This window comes from Oncorhynchus kisutch, linkage group LG8 (assembly GCF_002021735.2).
Source record: "Oncorhynchus kisutch isolate 150728-3 linkage group LG8, Okis_V2, whole genome shotgun sequence".
Lineage (NCBI taxonomy): Eukaryota > Metazoa > Chordata > Actinopteri > Salmoniformes > Salmonidae > Oncorhynchus > Oncorhynchus kisutch.
Window position 1 is genome coordinate 51840916 of NC_034181.2, and position 12149 is coordinate 51853064.

Sequence of the window (12149 nt, forward strand, 5' to 3'; positions counted from 1 at the left end):
TAAGTACTGCAGTGCATCTCCTCCTCATGGAATGCACCAGATTTGCCAGTTCTTGCTGTGAGAGGTTACCCCACTCTTCCACCAAGGCACCTGCAAGTTCCCGGACATTTCTGGGGGGAATGGCCCTAGCCCTCACCCGCCGATCCAACAGGTCCCAGACGTGCTCAATGCGATTGAGATGCGGGCTCGTCGCTGGCCATGGCAGAACACTGACATTCCTGTTTTGCAGGAAATCACGCACAGAATGAGCAGTATGGCTGGTGGCATTGTCATGCTGGAGGGTCATGTCAGGATGAGCCTGCAGAAAGGGTACCACATGAGGGAGGAGATTGGGAGGAGATGGTCTTCCCTGTAACGCACAGCGTTGAGATTGCCTGCAATGACAACAAGCTCAGTCCGGTGATGCTGTGACACACCGACCCAGACGGAACCTCCACCTCCAAATCGATCCCGCTCCAGAGTACAGGCCTCGGTGTAACGCTCATTCCTTCAATGATAAATGCAAATCCGACCATCACCCCTGGTGAGACAAACCCGCCACTCGTCAGTGAAGAGCACTTTTTGCCAGTCCTGTCTGGTCCAGCGAAGGTGTGTTTGTGGCCATAGGCGACGTTGTTGCCGGTGATGTCTGGTGAGGACCTGCCTTACAACAGGCCTACAAGCCCTCAGTCCAGCCTCTCTCAGCCTATTGCGGACAGTCTGAGCACTGATGGAGGGATTGCACGTTCCTGGTGTAACTCGGGCAGCTGTTGTTGCCATCCTGTATCTGTCCCACAGGTGTGATGTTCGGAAGTACCAATCCTGTGCAGGTGTTGTTACACGTGGTCTGTCACTGCGAGGACGATCAGCTGTCCGTCCTGTCTCCCTGTAGCGCTGTCTTAGCCATCTCACAGTACGGACATTGCAATTTATTGCCCTGGCCACATCTGCAGTCCTCATGCCTCCTTGCAGCATGCCTAAGGCACGTTCACGCAGATGAGCAGGGACCCTGGGCATCTTTCTTTTGGTGTTTTTCAGAGTAACTAGAAAGGCATCTTTAGTGTCCTAAGTTTTCATAATTTACCTTAATTGCCTACCGTCTGTAAGCTGTTAGTGTCTTAATGACCGTTCCACAGGTGCATGTTCATTAATTGTTTATGGTTCATTGAACAATCATGGAAAACAGTGTTTAAAGCCTTTACAATGAAGATCTGTGTAATTCTGTGTGATTATTTAGGTATTTAATAAATAAATAATTGAACCAATTTGTGTATTGCTGATTCAACTTCTCAGCCAGGGTTCGTGCAGATAACCAAGTACTTACGACAATCAGAATGAGACCAATCGAGGTGACGTTTAATTATTAACTGCTATTGATATAAAAGATATTCATATCTTTAAGTGGATTCAGGAAATAACCACTCTATATAAATTATTATATAACTTAATGCTTCCATGGTGCCCCAGGTTAGTAATGGTTTAATTGTTGCATTGTTCAATCACGTAATCAATGAAACATTAGGTAATCGATTTGATAAAATTGCATGTCATATTATTGAATCATAGTCAGAGACAAGACAACACCCCATCCATCTTTGGTTATATAGTTAGACGCCCACTAGGGTCAGCTGAGTCACTGGGACTGACTGACCTTTGAGCGCGGCCCACACACACAGGTCGGCCAGAGTCAGGCTGTGGCCCACCAGGAATGTGCGCAGAGCCAAGGCCATGTCCAGCTCCCCCAGGGCCGTAGCTAGGCCCGACTGGCCACACACGCGCCGCGTACTGAACTCCATCCAGTGGTCCACCTGGAGAGAGACAGATGAGGGGATGAAGGGGAGGGTATTGAAAAGTAGACCAGTTGAGCAATAGTAAGGAGGGGAGGGGACCGAATGGCACACAATCTGAAATGCCTTGGATATAGCTGCATCGCAACTGATAAGGTTCAAGTAATAATAAGTTGATCCATTAAATAGCAGTGAATGGCTGAATTAATTTAGTGAGGGCCTCCCGAGTGGTGCAGCGGTGTAAGGCACTGCATTACTACAGATCCTTGTTTGATATCGAGCTGTCTCAGCCGGCCGCGACAGGGAGATTCATGAGGCGACGTACAATTGGCCCAGCGTCGTCTGGGTTAGGCCGGCAGGGATGTCCTTGTCCCATCGGGCTCTAGTAATTCCTGTGGCGGGCCGGGCGCATGCACGCTGACATGGTCGCCAGGTGTACGGCGTTTCCTCCGACACATTGGTGTGGCTGGCTTCTGGGTTAAGTGTGCATTGTGTCAAGAAGCAGTGCGGCTTGGCGGGGTTCTGTTTCAGAGGACCTTCGCCTCTCCTGAGTCCGTACGGGATTGCCAATTGGATATGAAAATTATGGAGAAAAGGGGGGTTAAAAAAAATATATAAAAATGTATTTAGTGGGGCCTCCAAGCTCTGAGTTGAGTAGCCATAACACAGCGAGAGCTAATAATGCTGGGTAAATTTTGGGCAAGCCCAAGCACTTGGGAATCAGTGTGGCAGTGTTAGTCTATCACCTCAGTTTGTTCCAGCATGTTGGAGCCGTACAAGCTCAGAGTGGGAGTCACACGGGCAAGGTAGCGAGTGATGGAGTTCACGTCGCTGAACTGCACTGACCTGAGGGAGAGAGGGGGAGAATAACCACCAGACAAAACACTTGATTATTGCACAGTCAGTGCCTTATAAAACGTCCTTATATAAGCCTAGTCACTATTGGTACTTCGGCAAAAAAAACTAAACAGCGTAAACGTAAAAAGTAACAAATCCTTTACTCTCTCTTCACACATCAATGACACATTGTCACGAGAACATTTGTGAAGAAAAAGTCATTGCTAGGTGTTGTGGTAGTTGTGTACTCACTCTGAGACATGGAGCTTGTTGTCTTTGCCCTCATCCACAGACAAGTTCACGCTGCCCTTCACATGCTCGGCTGCCAACAGTGCCCCTGCAGGAAAAGAAAGTAATCACAATGTAATTGGAAACTAAAGACCTCACCAGTCCTATCACACATCCATTACTTGACAGAGTGCCCTAAATATAAAGTGGAAAGTGTGTGTTGATTTCATAACCCTTAGTTACCAACTAACCAGGGGGCACCCCAGAGACTAAACAAGTTCTAAAACACACAAAATGTTATGTTCTCACATTGCTGTGTACCAGACAATGGATAGGATAATGGATAGGCTGGACATGCCTAGAGATGAGTTCGGATTGTTCTGCCATGTAGCGCGCTTCGGTCTATAACCAGTGATGCAAATTTAGCCATTTTGTTGCTAGATTAGGCAACTTTTCAGACTACCCTGGCAACAATTTGAAACTTTTAAAATTGTATTTTGAACTTTTAGCAACTTTTGAAAAGTGACTCAAATGCTAAAATGCACACATTTTCCCTCTAAATGACACAAAAACTATTTTCTCTGTCACACACTCAGTCACATGCCTGGCTGAAAAAGTGCATTGTGAGTGACGTCAGCAGCAGACGCTCAGCTTGTGCACAGGCAGCAGCAGGCCAGCAGCAATTTCAGCAAATTGCAAATCATTGTTGGCTGACAGCAGCAGTAGTACTGGTTCGACGAGCCAAACCCAATGAATATAGTTGGTCATGAATGTTTGATCTTGAACAGAACATGAATCAACATGTCTCAATCAAAATTGTACAGCCAGAAGTACAGAAAAGAGTCGCAGTCTGTACCTGAATGAATGTCAAATCATGTTTATTTTGCAGAGATGACCAGTCAATTTGAGTCACGTTATTGGGTATTCTACGTAATGACGCAGTTTTACATTGCCACGCAATGACATCACAACGTAATTTAGCAACAAATCAACCTGCCTCGAGCAACTTACCCTGATATTTTTTGGGCAACCCGGTCTATAACATTAGCTGCTCAGTATGTGTAGACAATCCTTGCTACCGCAGCTTTTTTGAAAAATATAACATTAGCCATGGAAAACTGCAGAAGTGTTGCTACTGCGCTCAACATTGCTGCCCAGAAAATACACGCTGCTGTGATGTATTCATCCATGTGTATGGGTAAGAGTCTAACTACATTTTCAGATATTATGCGTTTTGAATTTTGTCAGAAAGTTGTTTTCCTTGCAAGTTAAAGCGTACTGTTAGCAAGTTAGCGAACGTTAGCTAGTTAACATTGAACCTAGTTGGTTAACTTTACCTACCTGCAGATTCATACTCCAGCGTTACATGCATGGTGGCTAGCTATGACAATGCGTTCGTACTGTAGGTGTGGGTTAGGATTGTGGTTTACTGTTTAGCTAACTACCTACCTGTCTACACCTACTTAATAGGTGTAGACAAAGAGCTCTCCAGTAGGCGTACCAAAACATTCAAGAGCCATTTTATCAAAAGGAGGGGGTACAAGTTAATTACCTTTCAAATCAGAATTACTTTCCCACTGTTCCTCAACTGCAGTGTTTGATATACCATTTTGTTGATCTGAATCTACTTTTACCCAATGTAAAAAGAAAAAGAAAAAAGAAACATGATTTCAAATGTTGCAACATAAGACCCAATTGAGGCGGTCGGTCTAATTGACAAATGTCTGTCAACTAGGGCCGGGACGATACCAATATCACGATCCTCGTTAGTATCAAGGCAAGGAAACAAAACACGAAGCAGAACTGACTTCTTGATGAAAAACAACCCTGAATGTTGGAAACAAACATGATTATGATATCATCCAGAATGCTTGTGTTTGGCAATTTAGATTAGCTAGTATGCATACTTAAGAAACTTGCCAAAATTGTTCTGTGACAAGAGTCACAAGAGTGGTTTCACAGTTGTTTTTGTATACTCAACAGCTTTGAACTGTGAATAACTTCCCATCAACAGGCCAATGATAAATTCTGATTGGAATGCATAAACCAGTTCAAGTAATTCCAGCTGGTCTCATGTCGTTTGCATCAGCAAGTTATTATTGCAAACACCATGACAGCAACTATTCAAATTAAATGTTATTTGTCACATGCGAATACAACAAGTGTAGTAGACCTTACCGTGAAATGGTTACTTACAAGCTTAACCAACATTAAGAAAATATTTACCAACTAAAGTAAAAAATTTAAAAAAAGAGTAATGAGTCAATGTGTGGGCCACAGGTTAGTTAAGGTAATTGATGTAATATGTAGAGTAACAGTCAAAAGTTTGGACACACCTACTCAGGGTAGCCTAGTGGTTAGAGCGTTGGACTAGTAACCGAAAGGTTGCAAGTTCAAATCCCTGAACTGACAAGGTACAAATCTGTCGTTCTGCCCCTTAACAGGCAGTTAACCCACTGTTCCTAGGCCGTCATTGAAAATAAGAATTAGTTCTTAACTGACTTGCCGAGTTAAATAAAAGGTAATATTAAAATGTTTAAAAAAATCAAGGGTATTTATTTTTTATACATTGCAGAATAATAGTAAAGACAAACTATGATAACACATATGGAATCATGTAGTAAACAAAAATGCTTCACCTGGAATGCTTTTCCAACAGCCTTGAAGGAGTTTCCACATATGCTAAGCACTTGTTGGCTGCTTTTCCTTCACTCTGCGGTCCAACTCATCCCAAACCATCTCAATTGGGTTGAGGTCGGGCGATGTGGAGGCCATGTCATCTGATGCAGCACAATCCCTCTCCTTGGTCAAATAGCCCTTACACAGCCTGGAGGTGTGTTTGAAAAACAAATTATATCCCATCTGGTTTGCACTTAATGGGACTGGCGAATCACTGAAGATTGCTGTGGTAGCCATGCTGGTTAAGTGTGCCTTGATTTCAATTTATTTTTAAAAAATGAAATCACTGACAGTGTCACCAGCAAAGCAGGCCCACACCAAAAATCTCACATTTGGACTCATCAGACCAAAGGACAGATTTCCACCTGTCAAATGTCCATTGCTTGCGTTTCTTAGCAAAAGAAAGTCTCTTCTTATTGGTGTACTTTAGTAGTGGTTTCTTTGCAGCAATTATTCATGGTATTCATGCAGTCTCCTCTGAACAGTTGATGTTGAGATGTGTCTATTACTTGAACTCTGAAGCATTTATTTGGGCTGCAATTTCTTAGACTGGTAACTCTAATGAACTTATCCTCTGCAGCAGAGGTTACTCTGGATCTTCCTTTCCTGTGGCGGTCCCCTTCATGAGAGCCGGTTTCATCACAGCGCTTGGTGGTTTTTGCGACTGCACTTGAAAAAACAAAGTTCTTGACATTTTCCAGATTGACTGACATTCATGTCTTAAAGTAACAGACTGCCGCTTCTCTTTGCTAACTTGAGCTGTTATTGCCATAATATGGTCTTTCACCAAATAGGGACATCTTCTGTATACCACCCCTACCTTGTCACAACACAACTGATTGCCTCAAATGCATTAAGAAGGAAAGAAACTCCACAAATTAACATTTAACAAGAAACACCTGTCAATTGAAATGCATTCCAGGTGACTATCTCATGAAGCTGGTTGAGAGAATGCCAAGAGTGTGCAAAGCTGTCAAGGCAAAGGGTGGATACTTTGAAGAATCTCATAAAATATAGCATTCCAGGTGAAGCTTTTTTGGTTAGTACATGATTCCACATGTGTTTACATACATAGAATTTATTTTGAACTCTGTTATGAGTAGATGTGTCCAAACTTTTGACTGGTACTGTACATGTAGATAGTCACTTAACACCTACGCATAGATAATAGATGATAAAACAGCAAGGAGCAGCAGTGTAAAAATAGAGGGGGGAGTCAGTGCAAATAGTCCAGATAGCCATTCGATTAGCAGTCTCATGGCTTGGGGGTAGAAGCTGTTAAGAAGCATTCTGGACCAAGTCTTGGCACTCAGGTATCGCTTGCGGTGCGGTAGCAGAGAGAACAGTCTATGATTAGGGTGGCTGGATCATCTTGAACCATGTGCAAAAATGATTTAAGATGCAGCCATCTTATGACCTTGCAAGAAACATTTCGCAAAATGTTTTAATTAACCAGATAGCCATTTACTCACCAAATATGCAACTGAGGTACCTACAGTTGAAGTCGGAAGTTTAGATAAACAAGTTTTAATGACTCCAAGCTATGCGTTTCAACCACTTCACAAATGTATTGTTAAAACTATAGTTTTGGCAAGTCAGTTAAGACATCTACTTTGTGCATAACTCATTTTTCCAACAATTGTTTACAGACAGATTATTTCACTTATAATTCACTGTATCACAATTCCAGTGGGTCAGAAGTTTACTTACACTAGGTTGACTGTGCCTTTAAACAGCTTAGACAATTCCAGAAAATGATGTCATTGCTTTAGAGGCTTCTTATAGTCTAATTGACATCATTTGAGTCAATTGGAGGTGTACCTGTGGATGTATTTCAAGGCCTACCTTCAAACTCAGTGCCTCTTTGCTTGACATCATGGGAAAATCTAAAGAAATCAGCCAAGACCTCAGAAATAAATTGTAGACCTCCACAAGTCTGGTTCATCATTGGGAGCAATTTCCAAATGCCTGAAGGTACCACGTTCATCTGTACAAACAATAGTATGCAAGTATAAACACCATGGGACCACGCAGCTGTCACACCGCTCAGGAAGGAGATGCGTTATGTCTCCTAGAGATGAACGTACTTTGGTGTGAAAAGTGCAAATCAATCCCAGAACAACAGCAAAGGACCTTGTGTAGATGCTGGAGGAAACAGGTACAAAAGTATTGATATCCACAGTAAAACGAGTCCTATATCGACATAACCTGAAAGGCCGTACAGCAAGGAAGAAGCCACTGCCCCAAAACCGCCATAAAAAAGCAATACTACGGTTTGCAACTGCACACGAGGACAAAGATTGTACTTTTTGGAGAAATGTCCTCTGGTCTGATGAAACAAAAATATTATTGTTTGGACATAATGACCATCGTTATGTTTGGAGAAAAACGGGGCGGCTTGCAAGCTGAAGAACACCATTCCAACCGTGAAGCAAGGGGGTGGCAGCATCATGTTGTGGGGGTGGGGGTGCTTTGCTGCACGTCACAAAAAAGACGGCATCATCAGGAGGCAGGGAAATTATGTGGATATATTATAGCAAAATCTCAAGAAATCAGTCAGGAAGTTAAAGCTTGGTCACAAATGGGTCTTCCAAATGGACCAAGACCCTAAGCATACTTCCAAAGTTGTGGCAAAATGGCTTCAGGACAACAAAGTCAAGGTATTGAAGTGGTCATCACAAAGCCCTGACCTCAATCCCATAGAAAGTTTGTGGGCAGAACTGAAAAAGCATGTGTGAGCAAGTAGGCCCACAAACCTGACTCAATTGCACCAGCTGTCAGAAAACCTCCCTGGTTTGTGTGGATGGATCTGTGCTTGAAACTCCCGGCACAACTTTGAAGGGCCTTACAGATATTTGTAAACTCATTAAAAAAAAAAAGAAATGTCCCTTTTTCAGGACCCTGTCTTTCAAAGACAATTTGTAAAAAAAAATCCAAATAACTTCCCAGATCTTCGTTGTAAAGGCTTTCAACACTGTTCCCATGCTTGTTCAATGAACCATAAACAATTAATGAATATGCACCTGTGGAACAGTCATTAAGACACTAACAGCTTACAGACTCCTTTCAACTGGCTCTGAAAAACACCAAAAGAAAGATGCCCAGGGTCCCTGCTCATCTGCGTGAACGTGCCTTAGGCATGCTGCAAGGAGGCATGAGGACTACAAGATGTGGCCAGGGCAGTAAATTGCAATGTCCGTACTGTGAGATGCCTAAGACAGCGCTACAGGGAGACAGGACGGACAGCTGATCGTCCTCGCAGTGACAGATCACGTGTAACAACACGTGCACAGGTTCGGTACATGCGAACATCGCACCTGTGGGACAGCTACAGGATGGCAACAACAGCTGCCCGAGTTACACCAGGAACGCACAATCCCTCCATCAGTGCTCAGACTGTCCACAATAGGCTGAGAGAGGCTGGACTGAGGGCTTGTAGGCCTGTTGTAAGGCAGGTCCTCACCAGACATCACCGGCAACAACGTCGCCTATGGGCACAAACCCACCGTCACTGGACCAGACAGGACTGGCAAAATGTGCTCTTCACTGACGAGTCACGGTTGGTCAGATTTGTGTTTATCATTGAAGGAATGAGAGTTACACCGAGGCTTGTACTCTGGAGCGGGATCGATTTGGAGGTGGAGGGTCCGTCGTGGTCTGGGGCAGAGTGTCACAGCATCATTGGACTGAGCTTTGTTGTCATTGCAGGCAATCTCAATGCTGTGCGTTACAGGGAAGACATCCTCCTCCCTCATGTGGTACCCTTCCTGCAGGCTCATCCTGACCTGACAGCATGACAATGCCACCAGCCATACTGCTCGTTGTGTATGTGATTTCCTGCAAGACAGGAGTGTCAGTGTTCTGCCATGGCCAGCGACAAGCCCGGATCTCAATCCCATTGAGCACGTCTGGGACCTGTTGGATCGGCAGGTGAGGCCCTAGGGCCATTCCCCCCAGAAATGTCCGGGAACTTGCAGGTGCCTTGGTGGAAGAGTGGGGTAACCTCTCACAGCAAGAACTGGCAAATCTGGTGCATTCCATGAGGAGGAGATGCACTGCAGTACTTAATGCAGCTGGTGGCCACACCAGATACTGACTGTTGCGTTTGATTTTGACCCCCCTTTGTTCAGGGACACATTATTCCATTTCTGTTCGTCACATGTCTGTGGAACTTGTTCAGTTTGTCTCAGTTGTTGAATCTTGTTATGTTCTTACAAATATTTACACATGTTAAGTTTGCTGAAAATAAACGCAGTTGACAGTGAGGGCCTTTCTTTTTTTGCTGTGTTTGTGTGGGGTACAGAGATGGGGTAGTCATTAAAAGAAAATCATGTTACACACCATTGCACACAGTTAGTCCATGCAATTTATCTGACTTGTTAGCTAATTTTTACTCCTTAAGTTATTTAGGCTTGCCATAAAAGGGGCTTAATACTTACAGATTCAATATATTTCAGCATTATTTTATTTTGTAAACATTTCTATAATATAATTCCCCGTTGACATGATGGGGTATCGTGTGTAGATCAGTGACAAAATATAAATGTCGGCTGTAACAACAAAAGGTGGTTAAGGTCAAGGGGTGTGAATATGTTAAGGTACTGTACCGGGCGAAACAAAAGAAATGAAGATAGTTGCAGGCAGGGCAGGTATTTGGTGAGTAACGAACGCGTTGACATACAGTAAGTCAACGCTTGCAGAGCTGTCTAATGGTTAGATGACTAGAAGCATTCTGGGCAGAAAGATCATCTCGTCATATTCATCGTCGGTCCAAATACTGGTTCACTTCCCATCTAGCGTAGCTTCATTATTAAGCTAGCTAGCTACGTTAGCTATGTTGTGACTTATTTAGCTGACATTTCCAACGACTATTGTTACAGCATGCATTGAGAACTTAAAATATCTAACTATAGCTAGGATAAATTTACTACATTAAATATCAACATAACATCTATAATTACTTATTTCCTGGCGATAGTTTCGACATTGTGTCACGACAACAGAAGTCTAGCTAGCTCTCAGTAGCTATAATGAACTGTCATCACGGACCCTCACTGTCAGGCGACACATGATAGCTTACTTTTACTAGCCAAAGATTCTTATCCATATTTTAGCTTTACCTCTCAAACAATACTATCACGCTTACCTAAAGGAGGGTTGCTACTGTTGATGGTAAGGTTTAAAGCCATGCTTTCTCTTCCCTTTCTGTTCGTGAAGGCTCTCGCACTGTCCAGAAGCTTTTCGAAAGTCTGCCCTCTGACAACGTTCTCTTCAAGCAAAGATTATGGATATACTGACAAGAGACTTGTCTATCCGCCCGAACAATGGCAGTCGTTGTCCACAAAGCGGCACGGCGCACCGTTTAGCTCCCGCCTATCATTTCTTTGGATTGGTGGATAAATCTAATTATCTAATTATTGTAACCTATTTTGAAATATAAACTGTGTGGTTCGATCCCTGACTGCTGATTGGCTGACCGCCGTGGTATATCAGACCATATATAATGGGTGTGACAAAACATGTATTTTTACTGCCCTAATTACGTTTATGATAGCAATAAAGAACCTCGGGGTTTGTGGTGTATGGCTAATATACCACGGCTTTGAGTCATGCCTAAGAACAGCCCTTAGCCGTGGTATATGGGCCATATACCACACCCCGTTGGGCCTTTAACTTAAATATTCGATGAGGGTTGTTGACGTCAACCTACTGTGTTCATTTGAGAGAAACGCTATGCTACTTGCCTCAATCATGAATATGCATTCTCGAAACAACTCCGAAATTAAGTGTTTTTTCTCAGTTGCCAGGATGTCACGTGTCCTACTTATGTCAGTACACTCGTATTATGCATTACGAAACGTCTATTCGATCAAATAAACCTCACGTAGCAAATAAACCATACATTTTTTTGGTGACCAAATTCGACACACTCTCATCGACCTGCATACAAAAACTCCTTCCTTGGTCGGCGAAAAAACTCCACCTACTGTGGAGCAAGACAAATCTTCAGACGAGTTTGGGCTCTCTCTTCCTCTTCGTCTCTGTTTCAACCAAAAGCCACTCCGGCTACAAGCAGCCCGGCTTCTTTGAGTGCAACGGTTTTAGGAACCCTCTTGGAATTGGTGTAAGAGAAGAACCGTCCCACTACGTTAAGTCATGGCCAAAGAGTTTGGCCTCTTCCCCGGGTATGGTTTAGGAATCATATAATTACGAAAAGGCATATTACTTATGACTGTTAGCTAACTATATATGCCAAGAGGTCGTCACTGGTTACCACAATTTCTCTTCTTAATATCTGATTTTAAACCTAATCTCAACCCTAACCTTAACCACACTGCTAATCTTATGACTAATCTTATGTATTTGTAACTTTTTAAATAAATAAAACGGGAGAAAGAAAAGTGGAGGCATATAGCCTTTAGTTTAGTTTTAGCAAAAAGTATGAATTGTGTGGTAAAAGCAAAGGTGTGTGGTATTTTAATCAAAGGTGTAAGGATATTTCTACAGTAGTGGCCAAATATATTGGCACCCTTGCACTTTTCTTAAATAATTCCCTGTTTCTTCTCAAATAAATTGAAATAAAAAAATCCAAAACTTTGGTCTCCACACCTTGTTATTGGATTTTCAGCATTGCCGATT

General features: G+C 43.1%; 1 protein-coding gene across 1 annotated transcript in view; it reads right to left on the bottom strand.

The window, feature by feature from the left end:
* LOC109895569 (bifunctional glutamate/proline--tRNA ligase) overlaps nt 1-10877 on the bottom strand; it is a 63332-nt gene extending 52455 nt beyond the window's left edge. Inside the window, exons 1-4 of the mRNA XM_020489353.2 lie at nt 10657-10877; nt 2856-2940; nt 2513-2612; nt 1631-1787 (exon numbers count right to left, since the gene is read on the bottom strand). Coding sequence (XP_020344942.1) covers nt 1631-1787; nt 2513-2612; nt 2856-2940; nt 10657-10699 — 385 coding nt within the window. The 5' untranslated portion in view covers nt 10700-10877. The remainder of the gene's footprint in view (nt 1-1630; nt 1788-2512; nt 2613-2855; nt 2941-10656) is intronic.
* Between the last annotated feature and the right edge of the window lie 1272 nt (nt 10878-12149).